Raw genomic sequence first — 17,741 nt, 5'->3', positions numbered from 1 at the left:
CTGCATGGTAAGTGACACTGAGATAATCACGAAAAACTCATCCCATCCAAACGGCAATGCACTGGCAGCAAATGTTATTGTTGCGTACGAAATTGTTACAACGCTGCCAACCTTAAGCTGGATAAGAAAAACATCCATTCTAATCGTAACAGACAAAAATGTAGCATATAATGTCATGATTGGTAAGTCTGATATCTGCTAGCATGCCTTGTATCCGGACATGGCAGGGCACCACGCCGATTGATCATCCAGCAGTCTTTTCTCCATAAGACAACATGCAGTCAGCTGCTTTTGAAACCGAACATGATTTTCGATGGTTTGTAGCCGGTTTTGCAACCTGAAAGTGGACGCATGTTTGCTCATGCAGTTGATATTGCAGGTGTAAATGCATGGATTGAGTACAAGTAAAATGCATCAAAATTAGGTGTTTCTAAAAATAAGACCCTTGATTTGCTTCACTTTAAAACAAGTGTGCCCAAAGTACTAACAAAAACAGATAAATCAGCTGCCAGGAAAAGGGGGCGTCCCATAGTGATAGTCCAAGTTCTTCAAAAACGAGCCAACGCGTGAGTTCGTCCAGACGCTGAAGTTCGTTTGGACAACTGGCACTTCCAGTGGTCAGTAACAAAAAATCATTTGACATGTGCTAGAAACCAGGTTGCAAAGGCAAAACACAAATTTTATTGCGTAAAATGTAAGATTCACTTGTACTTTGATGGGAAAAAAAATCTTTTTTTTTTGTTATCATTTTTCACTAGTGTAAAATCATGGTTCATGTATATAATCATTAAGTAATCTTTGTGTAATTTATGTATTTTGGTGAAGTAAAAACAAACAAAATACTTTGACTTTTCGACTTATACTGCACCCACTTGAACACAATTTTCTCACCTGGATACTCGTTGTATCCCCCCCTTGGTGGGGGGGGGGGCACTTCAGAATATTTTATACATCGGAAAAATCAAAATTCGAAGAAAAGCAAAGCCATGATTTTTTTTTCAGGACATAAATTTTTGCCGCCCGGGGTGGCTGACGGTTCTAAGCGCTACAGTCTGGAACCGCGTGACCGCTACGGTCGCAGGTTCGAATCCTGCCTCGGGCATGGATGTGTGTGGTGTCCTGAGGTTAGTTAGGTTTAAGTAGTTCTAAGTTCTAGGGGACTGATAACATCAGAAGTTAAGTCCCATAGTGCTCAGAGCCATTTGAACCATTTTGAAATAAATAATTCATGACCGAAAGGGCTAATATGAATTATATAGTCCAGCCCATTAATTTAGAATGTGCTTGTGACTCTTGAAGTTTTCCCGGCGTATCGAATATTCCACAAGATTTCTGGATTGCAGCCGGATCTCATCGACTTCTTTCCACGATATTTCGGCTGACAATCTTACAGCCATCTTCAGGCGAGTGTTTGACACTGGAGACTGCTAGTGCAAGTCGCTTTTTACAACATCTGAATTCCATCCACACAAACATTCAGTTTACGATGGAAGTTGAAAAGGATGGTTGCCTACCATTTCTGGACGTCATGGTTAATCGCAGGGTGGATGGGTCATTGGGGCATTCTGTCTATCGAAAACCCACGCATACGGACCTGTACCTGCAGGCGTCAAGCTGTCATCACCCGTCACAAACTATGTGCGTCCATCGAACGTTAGTGCATATGGCACATGTTGTGTCTGATAAAGACAGCCTTGCAGATGAATTAGAGCACTTGAAATCTGTATTTCAACATAATGGATATTCTGCACATCAGGTCAGTACTGCTTTAAGGATGAAAAAACGTGACCACCCACAAGATCAAGAGGATAAGGAGGTGTTTAAGTCCAGAGCATTTCTCCCATATGTCGGGAACATTTCATCGAAAGTAGGCAGAATTTTAAAGAAACATCGTGTGAAAGCAATCTTCCGGCCTCCTACAAAGACTCGTGCTCTTCTGGGCTCAGCCAAGGATGATCTGGGATTATGGAAGGCTGGAATTTATAAAATACCTTGCGAGTGTGGGAAAGCCTACATTGGTCAGGCCACACGCACAGTACACGACCGCTGCGTTGAACATGAGCGCCTCACTCGCCTTTTACAGCCCAGTTAGTCGGCCATAGCCGAACATCGTATTTCCGCAGGACATACTATGGATTATTCTCCCCCCATCGAGATCCTTCTGGGATTCAGTTGTCAAGGAATCCGTGGAAATACGTTTGGCGGAAAATCTCAATCGTGATGGCGGCTTTCAGTTGAATAAGGCCTGGGACCCGTTGATTACTTTAACATCAACCAAAAGAAAACTTTTTATGGCTTCTGACATGTCGAGTGACAAGTAATTTTAATATTGAAATTTCGCATTTTATTGTTTTGGACACGTCTGTGTGCATGTTTTACTTGTTTCACGCATTCGTTTGCGCTCCATAGATGCAGTAATATTGTAGAGGGCCTTGGAATCGACAGGTGGCGCGCATGCAACGGTAACTTGCGCATGCGCGTCTTGCGGCACTTTTACGTATAAATAGAGCGACTTGCACTAGCAATCTCCAGTGTCAAACACTCGCCTGAAGATGGCTGTAAGATTGTCAGCCGAAATATCGTGGAAAGAAGTCGATGAGATCCGGCTGCAATCCCGAAATCTTGTGGAATAGAATGTGCTTGATTGCATTTTTCCCTTAAACAATATTCTTTGCACAGCTTACAGATTCTGTTTACTTCTATTTCATACATAAATCAAATATTTTGTAGAATAAAGTGAATGTTTTAGTTCTAATATGTGATACATGTGTATTTAAAAGTTGACAATGGCTAAAAACAACAGAAAGCGTGCTGTAAGGAGTACGCTTTATACCGGAGAACTGTCACTCAGATATGCAACACCTACTTTCGCTAATGTGTTCATCTAGTGCGCATTATCAATAACATGAGAATTACTAACCAGAATATGATTGACTACCATGGTTCACTAATGTTCACTAAGAAACAATAATTTAATGACATTGCCAAATCAAACTTACAGAAATAACATAAGATTCAAAGGAGAGAAACATATCATTGACTATACACTTCGAAAGAGGTTGTTAGCTGCTGCAAAAAAGTTCCTTGTAGAGTATGAAACATGGAACAATTTTTTCTAAAAGGAATTGCATAATGCACTACAATACTACCGACCCTCTATATCCATATAGTGTAATAATTAAGAAAGCAAAATCAGATCAATTCTAGCTCAATTGGATGCAAGCACATAGATGTTATTCACTTCCGTTGTACCAAGTGAAATAGGCGCAAGTGACTATTTAACATACGATTAGTGCAGATGGAGAAAATGTTACCAGAGCTATGTAAAACATCAATCTGCAAAATAAAGTGTGGATCATAAATAAGATTAATGACAGGACTGATGAAGGAAACAAATCTTACTCCCAGAACACATTCCATTTGGGAACCTGTTGGAAACATGGTTACCAATGTTGTAATAAACATACGCAACTGGGGAAGTATATCAGTACCCAGTGTGCTATATATTCTTTACTTTGGCTCCTTGCCTGTCCTGCAAAGACTGCATAGAGCGAGATAAGAGAAATAAGATGAAAAAATAAGGGTCAGCTTGAAGTGCAGGAAAGAGGAGAGATAGGAGAGGGAGGAGGACTAGTGGAGCTTGAGGTATAGAACATGTCATTTGTAGCTGAAGATCCTAATGGCATTATCTGTGAAACATCTAGTGACATCAACTTGAGTGCAGAGGGTAGTGTATATCCCTCATAAATGACAGAACTCCACTCTGATCGTAGGTTGATAGTGGCCATTCACATGAGTGGTGAGTTGGTTAGTATTCATGACAGTATAAGAGATGCTCAGTGATCGAAGTAAAAATGGTAAATGATATGACTCCCTTCATAAGTGCCTGTTGAGATAGGCTGTGATCATTAATATGATGGATTTACAGGTAGTTATATATGGAACAGGTTTTTCGTATTGTCTTCGATTTGTATATGAGCCTTGTGGCAAGGATTTGGAAAATACAGTGATATAATGAAAACAACACAGTATTTAGGTTAAATGGCCAGCAGAACCCTGATCTGGGAGTTATGAAAATGAATTTCAGCATCATATTTCTGATCTCAGAGTACAAGTGATGGTTGTGGGTGTGGTTTAGTTGTTCAGTTTGAGTTCAGGGTAAGGTAATAGGCGAAATACTGATTAGTAACAAATGTAACATCCACAGATCTCAAGTTGCAGGGAATGATTATGCATGTACATGTTTAAGTAAATTGTGTCTTTAAGGGTGGAGGGGGAGTATGATTTCTTAGTTACAATTCTCATCACTTTCATTTTCCTCTTGTTGCTTAGCACTTGATGCACACAGTCAAAAACTGCCTATCAACACATAATTCTTCATGTGTGTGCAGAATTTTACATTATCACAAAAACTTTAAAAAGAAGAGCTAACAAAAAATGACTTCAACCTCAATTTAAATACTTAGATACAACTGCTTACTGGTCACAGTAAATGGAGAAAATTGTGGATTGTCTGTGTTTAACTTCTACAGTTTGCGTTTAGCTCACTATTCACTGCAGAACATTGAAAAGATTTGGAAATATGACAGAGAAATATTTGAAATGAAGTTGTCATCCAAAACGGAACCTGTGCATATTTATGATGTCTTAGACAAACCTTTCTCCATAATCTCTGCTAGCACTATAAATAGGTTACTTTTCTGGTTTTCTTTATTAGTTCCTAAATTAGAAATGACAGAACTCACACATATTTTCGTTGTTCTATCCAGCATTTACCATTGTTTAACACACACACACACACACACACACACACACACACACACACACACGAACATGTGTGCAGTATACTGTCACTGTTCGACAGCAACTACGCGGTATGTGGTTCTTTTAATTCCTTCCATTATTTGTACTCAACCTAAGACTTTCCAGTACGGTCTTGGTAAAATATCTTCCTTACTGTCGACATTGACTCAGTACAATGTTTTTTTATAGAACATCAAGGATTTCAAAATGCTAATGTACCAAGTCACAGAAAAACAATACACATATATCTGTAGATAAACTATTGCTGCAAGTTTTCAGCAAATTATACAGGTGTTCAGTGTGGCTGCCCTATTTGGTGCTACAAACCAATCAAGTATTCTTACACCTGCCATAAGACATTGTCTAGGATCATGGTGTATATCATGTAAGTGTTTGATGATCCCTCCCTGCAGCTGTTCAAGATCATGTAGCATTAGAACAATGAACCCACAGTCTTGCATGTAAGTCCATAGGAAAATTCATAGTGTTTAAGGTCAACTGGCTATGCAGAACTCAAGAGGACAGGAGAGGCGAAATTCTACGCATGTCTAATCCTATATTACTGAAATTTGCCATTAAGGTGATCATGTAGAACACATGAAGTTAGAAGCTCATGGTCCATGCATTCCGTTGATTCGTTAGGTTTATTTTCAATGTCTTGTTCACGTTGAACTGCGCGGACAACCAAACGTTTTCACTGTAAACAAGTAACCAATAAAACGAATTATTTTGGACCTGTCCTTTAATTTTCACTGAACTGTTTATTACGATTATATCACAATTAGTGAATTCAAGATGCAAAATTCATATATGGCTTATCTTGTAATCCCACTGGATGCGTTAATGGATTTGTTGATATAAGTATGCAATCATCTGATGAGATCTCTAGGTGTAGTGCAGAAGGGTACATTCGCTGGCGCCATATCACATTGAAAAACAGCTCCAGCAGTTTTAAGCGCTGCTATGAACCACCATTATCTCACTTATCACAACCAGCCATTGTTTACAACAAGCCCCCTGATGTATCCACTCTTGATGATTCCGCATGCCTGGACTGTCATTTCATGCTTCATTCTTATCTCCCACTGACATTTGGCTAGCACATGGACTTCCATCTCGGCCTAATGTGGTACTGCCTTCATTCACTGTTCGCCCAATAACTATGTTTTCAGTGAACAAAATGACAGCGCATGGGTGCACTGAGAGTGTGGTTGATACTACAGTTCTTCTTTGCTGAACCTGCATGCCAAGCTCTCCTGTTGTCATGTGTGAATTATTCAACAAAACTTCCACAGTTCTGTGTTGGCCGTGAGGTAGCCAGCTTCAGAAGTTTCTTGTTTCGTGTATTTCCAGAAGTGTCAGGAACTATTACTTTCTGTGATTTATTTATAAATAATTTGTGCTTAATTAAATCTGTGTTGTTGAAGAACCAGACTTATAATAGTTACCACGAACGATAAGCATTGATACTACAGCTCTCTAATGATGTGCACTGTAACTAACTCAGGTAAGTATTATGAAACAAAATATGGAAAGATCTCTGCCATATATTTACATATGATTACTTCATTTCAACTCCAAAGAAAGCCGGTGATGGCAGGTGTGAAAATTCAATTTAACAAGTCATGGTTGCAAAATGCTAGCACGAATACTTTACAGATGAATGGAAAAACTGGCAGAAACTGATCCCGGGGAAGATCAGGTTGGATTCTGTAGAAATGTAGGAACATGCAAGGCAATTCTGCCCCTATGACTTATCTTAGAAAATAGGTTAAGGAAAGGCAAATCTACGTTTCTAGCATTTGTAGACTTAGAGAAAGCTTTTGACAATGTTGACTGGAATACTCTGTTTCAAATTCTAAAAGTGGCAAGGATAAAATGCAGGGAGCGAAAGGCTATTTACAATTTGTACAGAAACCAGATGGCAGTTATAAGAGTCGAGGGACATGAAAGGGAAGCAGTGGTTGAGAAGGGAGTGAGACAGGGTTGTAGCCTCTCCCCGATGTTATTCAATCTGTGTATTGAGCAAGCAGTAAAGGAAACAAAAGAAAAATTCGGAGTAGGTATTAAAATCCATGGAGAAGAAATAAAAACTTTGAGGTTCGCCGATGACATTGTAATTATGTCAGAGACAGCAAAGGACTTGGAAGAGCAGTTGAACGGAATGGACAGTGTCTTGAAAGGAGGGTATAAGATGAACATCAACAAAAGCAAAACGAGGATAATGGGATGTAGTCGAATTAAGTCGGGTGATGCTGAGGGAATTAGGTTAGGAAATGAGACACTTACAGTAGTAAAGGTGTTTTGCTATTTGGAGAGCGAAATAACTGATGATGGTTGAAGTAGAGAGGATATAAAATGTAGACTGGCAATGGCAAGGAAAGCGTTTCTGAAGAAGAGGAATTTGTTAACATCGAGTATAGATTTAAGTGTCAGGAAGTCGTCTCTGAAAGTATTTGTATGGAGTGTAGCCATGTATGGAAGTGAAACATGGATGATAAATAGGTTATACAAGAAAATTCTGAAATGTGGTGTCACAGAAGAATGCTGAAGATTATATGGGTAGATCATTAACTAATGAGGAGGTATTGAATAGACTTAGGGAGATGAGGAATTTGCACCTCAACTTAACTAGAAGAAGGGATCAGTTGGTAGAACACGTTCTGAGGCATCAAAGGATCATGAATTTAGTATTGGAGGGAAGGGTGGAGGGTAAAAATCGTAGGACACCAAGAGATGAATACACTAAGCTGATTCGGAAGAATGTAGGTTGCAGTAGTTACTCAGAGATGAAGATGCTTGCAGGGGATAGAATAGCATGGAGAGCTACATCAAAGCAGTCTGTGGACTGAAGATCACAATAACAACATCTTGTAGTAATTGTGCAGTAATTTTCCAGAACCTCAGATGAATTTTACAACTTTTATATTAGTAGCTACACATCAGCGAAAACATTCACTAAAAGGCGCTACTATCAATTGCATCTGTTGCCCATTGACTTTTGCATATGCCAATATTAAATTCCTGTCACAGTAAGGCAACTAAGAGGTTTTAAAATTATTGTCACCTCGTGTAAAAGCTCCTTTCATTAAACAAAGTCTTTAAAAAAGTACATGTATTGACCTCAAAATAAGTGAAGTTTACTTTATCTCATCACTATTACATTTCATTCCTGTGACTCATTTCTTCACCTCTCAGTGCCGAATAAAATATTTATATGTGTACCATCACTGATAGCAGGAGTGGACACACAGTTTTAGAAAGTCATTTAATACAAATAACAATGTTAAAAATTGTGTGAGCATGTGTGCGTGTCTTTCTCAATTCTTCAGAGTGATCAGTATTAGATTTCACCCACAATGGACAAGGTCTAATTTCTTTAAGAATGAATAGCATGTCAGGCATGTGGACATTCAACATTTATACATATTATTTTAAGTCATTTGTATTGTGTAGTTAAATAAACAAATTTCATTTTCCATTGTCGGCATGTTTGCCTTGAGCAGGAAATTGTGTAAGATATTTCTGGGCACTGGTTCCTCTATTGACACATGGTTACTGCATCGCAAAATTTAAGTTTCAAAAGTATCATTAAATATCAGCTAATTGAAGTTATCAGATATTAGCAAGAATGGTATAACTTACATTTTTGTATGTCAAAACACCAACAAGAGCAGCAGATAAAAATCCTGGAGTCACACAAACCATATTACCAATGCCCATTAGTACACCTGATGGAAGAAGAACAAAGTAAAATTTCAGTAGCGAACACTTCAATTACAAGAACGAGACTTGCACAATATTTGAGACAAATTGTCAAAATTCGGAATAAATTATTCAACAAAAATTACTGTTTTACACTTTTTTTTAAAAAACAACTGGTAATACTCATAAAACATAGATGTAAGAGTCTTAATAGCAGTTGTGAAGCTCTCTGACATAATAAAATACACTCCTGGAAATGGAAAAAAGAACACATTGACACCGGTGTGTCAGACCCACCATACTTGCTCCGGACACTGCGAGAGGGCTGTACAAGCAATGATCACACGCACGGCACAGCGGACACACCAGGAACTGCGGTGTTGGCCGTCGAATGGCGCTAGCTGCGCAGCATTTGTGCACCGCCGCAGTCAGTGTCAGCCAGTTTGCCATGGCATACGGAGCTCCATCGCAGTCTTTAACACTGGTAGCATGCCGCGACAGCGTGGACGTGAACCGTATGTGCAGTTGACGGACTTTGTGCGAGGGCGTATAGTGGGCATGCGGGAGGCCGGGTGGACGTACCACCGAATTGCTCAACACGTGGGGCGTGAGGTCTCCACAGTACATCGATATTATCGCCAGTGGTCGGCGGAAGGTGCACGTGCCCGTCGACCTGGGACCGGACCGCAGCGACGCACGGATGCACCCCAAGACCGTAGGATCCTACGCAGTGCCGTAGGGGACCGCACCGCCACTTCCCAGCAAATTAGGGACACTGTTGCTCCTGGGGTATCGGCGAGAACCATTCGCAACCGTCTCCATGAAGCTGGGCTACGGTCCCGCACACCGTTAGGCCGTCTTCTGCTCACGCCCCAACATCGTGCAGCCCGCCTCCAGTGGTGTCGCGACAGGCGTGAATGGAGGGACGAATGGAGACGTGTCGTCTTCAGCGATGAGAGTCGCTTCTGCCTTGGTGCCAATGATGGTCGTATGCGTGTTTGGCGCCGTGCAGGTGAGCGCCACAATCAGGACTGCATACGACCGAGGCACACAGGGCCAGCACCCGGCATCATGGTGTGGGGAGCGATCTCCTACACTGGCCGTACACCACTGGTGATCGTCGAGGGGACACTGAATAGTGCACGGTACATCCAAACCGTCATCGAACCCACCGTTCTACCATTCCGAGACCGGCAAGGGAACTTGCTGTTCCAACAGGACAATGCACGTCCGCATGTATCCCGTGCCACCCAACGTGCTCTAGAAGGTGTAAGTCAACTACCCTGGCCAGCAAGATCTCTGGATCTGTCCCCCATTGAGCATGTTTGGGACTGGATGAAGCGTCGTCTCACGCGGTCTGCACGTCCAGCACGAACGCTGGTCCAACTGAGGCGCCAGGTTGAAATGGCATGGCAAGCCGTTCCACAGGACTACATCCAGCATCTCTACGATCGTCTCCATGGGAGAATAGCAGCCTGCATTGCTGCGAAAGGTGGATATACACTGTACTAGTGCCGACATTGTGCATGCTCTGTTGCCTGTGTCTATGTGCCTGTGGTTCTGTCAGTGTGATCATGTGATGTATCTGACCCCAGGAATGTGTCAATAAAGTTTCCCCTTCCTGGGACAATGAATTCACGGTGTTCTTATTTCAATTTCCAGGAGTGTAGTTGAGATCATCAAATAATATGAATATATTTACTTTCTCTGAGTTTTCAATTTGTTTAATCCTAAATATAGCAAAGAATTTAAAATCACCAGACAGTGTGATACATGATATATTAACGTAATAAAGTTACTGACTGTATCATTTACTACTTAAAATATTGCACAATGGTGTATTGCACAAGGTTTTGTTCTTATATAAAACCAGTAAGCATTTGGAAGTCCTCTGTTCATCCACGCAGTGACTAAACTGGCACTGAAACTGACGACAACAGAGAGAATGCATAACTAATGAATTCGGTTATCCAGAACTGTTTCAGCACAGTAGATCTTAACAAGGTCCATCCTTTCAGTCGTCATACGAATTTCTAAATGGCAGACACTGAGATAACCGATCATGGAACAGGAAAGCAACTACAATCGCTCAACAGTGGAAAGGCATCAGGACCAAATGAGAGACATGTAAGATTCTGTAAATATTATGCAGAAGAACTTCCTCTCTTTCTAACGGCAATTAATTATAGATCGCTGACTTAATGAAGGGTACGTAGCTATTGGAAAAACTTGCAGGTCATTCCCGTTTTCAGGAATGGTCGTAGGACAGATGCACATAAATATAGGCCAATATTGTTGACATCAATCTGTTGTAGAATTATGGAACATGTTTTACGTTAAGAAATTACGATGTTTTCAGAGAATGAATATCTCCTCTATAAAAATCAACATGTATGCCACAAACAGAGATCTTGCGAAACTCAACTCGCTCTCTTCCTCCTTGAAACCTATAGCGGTGTAGACAACAGAGCTCTAAATTCAAATGGAAAAAAAGATTGTCGGACTGGAAAAAGATTTGTACAAGGAACATGTAGGGCTCAATTTTAGGGCCTTATTATTTTCTGCTGTCATAAATGATTTACCTTTAAGCATTGACGTTCACTCCATTTTACTCGCAAATGACACCTCGCTTTTAATTGAAAATGACAATTTAGAACAAATTCATGATACAATGGAAAATATAATGGGACACCTAGAATTATGGTTTCAGCAAAATGGATTAAAACTAAATCTCACAAAAGTATCATTAGTGTAGTTCAGTGCTAAAACATCATCAGCATCTCCCATAAAAATAGTGCATGGCTATCAGGAAGTGACTGAAACAAGTTATGTAAAATTTCTAGGTCTAAATCTTGAGAAAAATTTAAATTGGAAGGCACATGTAGACTTCTTATCAAACAAACTAAACAGCCTATCTTATGTGATGAATGTCTTATATGGTTCTACCTTTATGGACGCCAGGGAGATAGTCTACCACAGCTAGTTTGAAACTATATGGTAATTAAATACAGAATAATTTTCTGGGGAAATTCTGTGAACAGCCTGAGATTACTTACACTTCAAAAGAGAATCATAAGAAACATGTGTTTAGTCCAAACAAGAACATCATGTCGCCCATTATTTAAAAAATTAAAAATACAAATCATCTCCTCTCTGTACATCTACAAAATTTTTATTTTCATATATCAAAGTCAAACTCACTTGACAATTTTCATTTCAACCACAATTACAGTACTTGTCACAGACACAGTTTCAAACTTCCCTCTCATAATTTAAAACTTTACACTCAAACACCATTGTACAAGGGATTAAAAATTTACAATAAATTAAATAACTCAAATCTGTTAAAGATGGAGTTGGACCCACTAAAAAGATTGTTATTTAATACACTAGTGGAAAAATGCTAACACAGACTTAAAGAATTCATAAAGGACAATTTGGCAATTTGAAAAGAAAAGAAACAATAAAGATTATGTACTATATAATAAATTGTTAATATATTGTATAAAATGTATTGCAAGCTGCAAAATAACCATAAGTGTTATATATGTTCTTGTTAAATTATTCATGTCTAAAAATTCAGAAATGCCTTCTTAAATATGTTAATTATTATAACAGTTTTTTTTTTTCAAGTAACTTGATGTGTCTCCAGTACAAAAATCTTGCTTTGTAACTGTACATCATGAGACAAATAAACTACATTTTGCATTCTGCATTAGGGTTGATGCCGTGTTTCTTGACTTCAGGAAGATATTTGACATTGGCCTGCACTGAATAGTGAATAAAATTCGTGCTTACCGAGTATGGGGCAGATTTGTGGCTGGGTTATAGGACCGTAATTGTTTTCAACGTATGTAAATGATCTGTTATAAACGTCAGAAGCTTCTGAAGACTGTTTGCTGATGATATGGTGTCTATAAGAGTGTAGCAATGGCAGAAGACAATATCGATTTGCAGGAAGACCTGCAGGGGATTGATGAATGATGCAGACGCTGGCAGTTGACACTGAACTTAAATAAAGATAGCATAGTAGAACGATACTACTGCAGACAAATTGCTAAAAGCAATATTTACCGTAAAATATTAAGGAGTAACTATTCAGAGCGACCTTAAGTGGAATGACCATACAAAACAAATTGTAGGAAATGTGGGTGACAGAGTGTCAGTCATAGGAAGAATCTGAAGCAAGTGTGCCTCATTCACGAAGGAAGTGGCTTAGAAGGCCGTTGTTCGCCCGCATCTTGAATATTATTCATCAATATGGGGCCCGTACAAGTTAGGACCGATAGAGAAGATCCAACAAATAGCGGTTGGTTTCGTCACGGGATCCTTTAGTCGGTGCGAGAGCGTTACAGAGACGCTCAACAAACTCCAGTGGCAGACGTTACGAGAGAGGCGTTATGCATCACGGAGAGGTTTACTATTGAAATTTCGAGACCACACTTTCTGGGAAGTCACACAACGTATTACTTCGTCCCATATACATTCTAAGAAATGATCATGACGAGAAAATTCGAGAAATTAGAGCCAATGCAAAGGGTTACCTACAATTATTCTTCCCATGTGTCATTCGTGAGTGGAACAGGGCAAGTGGGATCAGTTAGTGGTACGAGAAGTATACTCCACCACACACCGTTAGGTGGCTGGCGGAGTATGATGTAGGTGTAGAAATCTCTACCCTGTGACATGCTTCACTACATTCAGTGATGCTTTATCATCAAATGATTGTTTCCTGAAAGTTATTCAGATAACTGAATACTTAAAGCAAAGAAAACGTGAAAGTAAATACTACCTGAAACTTTGGCTATGGATGCACTCTGGGAAACTAGTAATGAAACTTCATCTGCAACTACGTCTTTGAGAAAAACAGGTATCACACATAAGCAGACAAAAAAATGTAGTTTAGTTTACATAAATTTTCTCTCTATTATGTGATGACATTCTTCTGCATAATTCATTTGCAGCCAATAAATTGTAAGCGAAAAGAAAGAAAAATGTGTGTAGAAAATAACTGACATCTCCCCAGCTTATATTAGCTAGGAATTCCGCACTTGCAACTCATGGCTTTGGTCTTCCTCCTGTTTTCCCTTCTTTTACAAGAGTGTGTTAAGATGAGTCACTAGTTCACTTCACATTTTACTGATAGGAGGGAAGATTTTATGTTAGCCCATGCACCTCTCATGATGAAGTTTCTTCTGACTGGGAGCACATTCCACAGGGTTCAATTGTGTGACCTCTTCTGTTTTTGCTATTATGAAAGATCTTCCATCTTACACTGATAAAGCAGAGCTCACCAACTGCAGCATCGTCGACAGGACTTTCGGTCCAGAGCCGAGTGGAGAGTCTGAATCGACGGTTTCGCGACCGTATGGGCTGCAGATTCCTCAACTTGCGCCATAGGGTGGAGGGGTTTCGGGTTCCGCGGGATAGGTCAGAAGTCCACTACACCCAACAGGCAGCTACACGGGTAGCAGGGATTGTGTGGCGTGGACTGGGCGGTTTTTAAGGTTAGATGGCCTCGGGCAAGTACAGAAAGGATAACAGCCTCAAAGGGTGGAGGGCAAAGTCAGAACATGCGGGGACCAAGCAGCAGTCGGTATGGTAATTGTAAACTGTCGAAGCTGTGTTGATAAAGTACCGGAGCTTCAAACGATGATAGAAAACACCAAAGCCGAAATCGTTATAGGTACGGAAAGCTGGCTGAAGCCAGAGATAAATTCTGCCGAAATTTTTACAAAGGCACAGACGGTGTTTAGAAAGGACAGATTACATGCAACCAGCGAGGCGTGTTTGTCGCTGTTAGTAGTAGTTTATCCTGTAGTGAAATAGAAGTGGATAGTTCCTGTGAATTATTATGGGTGGAGGTTACATTCAACAACCGAGCTAGGTTAATAATTGGCTCATTTTACCGACCTCCCGACTCAGCAGCGTCAGTGGCAGAACAACTGAGAGAAAATCTGGAATACATTTCACATAAATTTTCTCAGCATGTTATAGTCTTAGGAAGAGATTTCGGTTTACTAGATATATACTGGGACACTCAGATGTTTAGGACGGGTGGTAGGGACAGAGCATCGAGTGACATTATACTGAGTGCACTATCCGAAGATTACCTCGAGCAATTAAACAGAGAACCGACCCGTGGAGATAACATCTTGGACCTACTGATAACAAACAGACCCGAACTTTTCGATTCTGTAAGCGCAGAACAGGGAATCAGTGATCATAAGGCCGTTGCAGCATCCCTGAGTATGGAAGTAAATAGGATTATAAAAAAAGGGAAGAGGTGTATCTGTTTAGCAAGAGTAATAGGAGGCAGATTTCAGACTACCTAGCAGATCAAAACTAAAATTTCTGTTCCGACACTGACAATGTTGAGTGTTTATTGAAAAAGTTCAAGGCAATCGTAAAATGCGTTTTAGACAGGTACGTGCCGAGTAAAACTGTGAGGGACGGGAAAAACTCACCGTGGTCCAACATCAAAGTTAGGAAACTACTGCGAAAGCAAAGAGAGCTTCACTGCAAGTTTAAACGCAGCCAAAACCTCTCAGGCAAACAGGAGCTAAACGATGTCAAAGTTAGCGTTAGGAGGGCTATGCGTGAAGCGTTCAGTGAATTCGAAAGAAAAATTCTATGTACCGACTTCACAGAAAATCCTAGGAAGTTCTGGTCTTACGCTAAATCAGTAAGTGGATCGAAACAGCATATCCAGACACTCTGGGATGATGATGACGATGATGATGATGATGATGGCATTGAAACAGAGGATGACACGCGTAAAGCTGAAAAACTAAACACCTTTTTCCAAAGCTGTTTCACAGAGGAAGACCGCACTGCAGTTCCTTCTCTAAATCATCGCATGAACGAAAAAATGGCTGACATCGAAATAAGTGTCCAAGGAATAGAAAAGCAACTAAAATCACTCAACAGAGGAAAGTCCACTGGACCTGACGGGACACCGATTCGATTCTACACAGAGTATGCGAAAGAACTTGCCCCCTTCTAACAGCCGTGTCTCGCAAGTCTCTAGGGGAAAAGAGCACAGGTAGTCCCTGTTTTCAAGAGGGGTCGTCGAGCAGATGCCCAAAACTATAGGCCTATATCTCTGATGTCGATCTGTTGTAGAATTTTATAACATGTTTTTTGCTCGCGTATCATGACATTTCTGGAAACCCAGAATCTACTCTGTAGGAATCAACATGGATTCCGGAAACAGCGATCGTGTGAGACCCAACTCGCTTTTATTTGTTCATGAGACTCAGAAAATATTAGATACAGGCTCCCAGGTAGATGCCATTTTCCTTGACTTCCGGAAGGCGTTCGATACAGTTCCGCACTGTCGCCTGATAAAGTAAGAACCTACGGAATATCAGACCAGCTGTGTGGCTGGATTGAAGAGTTTTTAGCAAACAGAACACAGCATGTTGTTCTCAATGGAGAGACGTCTACAGACGTTAATGTAACCTCTGGCGTCCCACAGGGAAGTGTTATGGGACCACTGCTTTTTACAATATATGTAAAGGACCTAGTAGATAGTGTCGGAAGTTCCATGTAGCTTTTCGCGGATGATGCTGTAGTATACAGAGAGATTGCAGCATTAGAGGATTGCAGTGAAGTGCAGGAAGATCTGCATTGGATAGGCGCTTGGTGCAGGGAGTGGCAACTGACTCATAACTTAGACAAATGTAATGTATTGCGAATACATAGAAAGAAGGATCCTTTATTGTATGATTATATGATAGCGGAACAAACACTAGTAGCAGTTACTTCTGCAAAATGTCTGGGAGTATGCGTACGGAACGATTTGAAGTGGAATGATCATATAAAATTAATTGTTGGTAAGGTGGGTGCCAGGTTGAGATTCATTGGGAGAGTCCTTAGAAAATGTAGTCCATCAACAAAGGAGGTGGCTTACAAAACACTCGTTCGACCTATACTTGAGTATTGCTCATCAGTGTGGGATCCGTACCAGGTCGGGTTGACGGAGGAGATAGAGAAGATCCAAAGAAGAGCGGCGCTTTTCGTCACAGGGTTATTTGGTAAGTGTGATAGCGTTACGGAGATGTTTAGCAAACTCAAGTGGCAGACTCTGCAAGAGAGGCGCTCTGCATCGCGGTGTAGCTTGCTGTCCAGGTTTCGAGAGGGTGCGCTTCTGGGTGAGGTATCAAATATATTGCTTCCCCCTACTTATACCTCCCGAGGAGATCACGAATGTAAAATTAGAGAGATTCGAGCGCGCATGGAGGCTTTCCGGCAGTCGTTCTTCCCGCGAACCATACGCGACTGGAACAGGAAAGGGAGGTAATAACAGTGGCACATAAAGTGCCCTCCGCCACACACCGTTGGGTGGCTTGCGAAGTATAAATGTAGATGTAGATAAAGCAGAAATAGTGCTCATCTCTGATGATGCAAGATTCGTAATCAAACTTAATAGAACTGTAGCAACAGAAAGAGTAATAAATAAAATTTTAAAAGTTTTATTCTCTGTTTTCTGAGAATATAGAAAACTGATTGTTCAGAATTCCTGCATATTGATTAGATCTTGGATTGAAAATCACATATTGTAGTTCTTGTCAACTGAATGAACTCAGCAACATTTGAGCTGTGTGTAATTGTTGATTTTGGTTATGAAAGCTTTAGAAAATTAGCTTATTTTGCGTTCCTCCTGTTCATTGGTGTCATATGGAGTAATGTTATGTGCTAATTCCCCACAGGCACAAAGTATTCATTGCACAATTATGTGGTGTAAGGATAATGTTTGGTGGAGGCAAATGTGTACAAAAACTAGGTGCTACCAAAGCTTCATAAAACTTTTATTCTTCCATGAAACTTGTGAAAGATAAGGCACAATTTGATACAAGGTAAAATTTGATATTAAGAGGAGCATGTATAAAAATAATACTAACAACAAATATAGCTCCACTACCCACATCTTATCTAACTCTTGCACAAAAAGAAACAAACTATAGAGCCATAAAAATATGAACACCTCCCTTGTGAGTTAAAGATGCTGGTAGATAATGAAGTTTTTAAAGTAAACTGATTTCATTTCTATTTAATAACTGCTACTTCCTACTTTTGAGTAGATAGTATTTATGTGACTGAGCTCAATTTATCAAATTTTGTAGATTAAAATTTTTAAAATCCAGTTATGTAAAGGATTAGTATGTACCTTTTTTTACAGAAAAAAGCCTATTAATATGTACCACATAAAGATGAGTCGCCATAGGTAC

The 17,741-nt window shown here is 40.2% G+C and overlaps 1 protein-coding gene across 1 annotated transcript in view; it reads right to left on the bottom strand.

The window, feature by feature from the left end:
• Nucleotides 1–17,741, bottom strand: part of LOC124775250 (sialin-like) — a 223,527-nt gene that overhangs the window by 8,739 nt on the left and 197,047 nt on the right. The window contains exon 9 of the mRNA XM_047250087.1: nt 8,449–8,534. Coding sequence (XP_047106043.1) covers nt 8,449–8,534 — 86 coding nt within the window. The remainder of the gene's footprint in view (nt 1–8,448; nt 8,535–17,741) is intronic.

This window comes from Schistocerca piceifrons, chromosome 2 (assembly GCF_021461385.2).
Source record: "Schistocerca piceifrons isolate TAMUIC-IGC-003096 chromosome 2, iqSchPice1.1, whole genome shotgun sequence".
Taxonomy (NCBI): Eukaryota; Metazoa; Arthropoda; class Insecta; order Orthoptera; family Acrididae; genus Schistocerca; species Schistocerca piceifrons.
The sequence above is the reverse complement of the archived record's forward strand: the minus strand, read 5'-3'. Positions and strand labels throughout refer to the sequence as shown.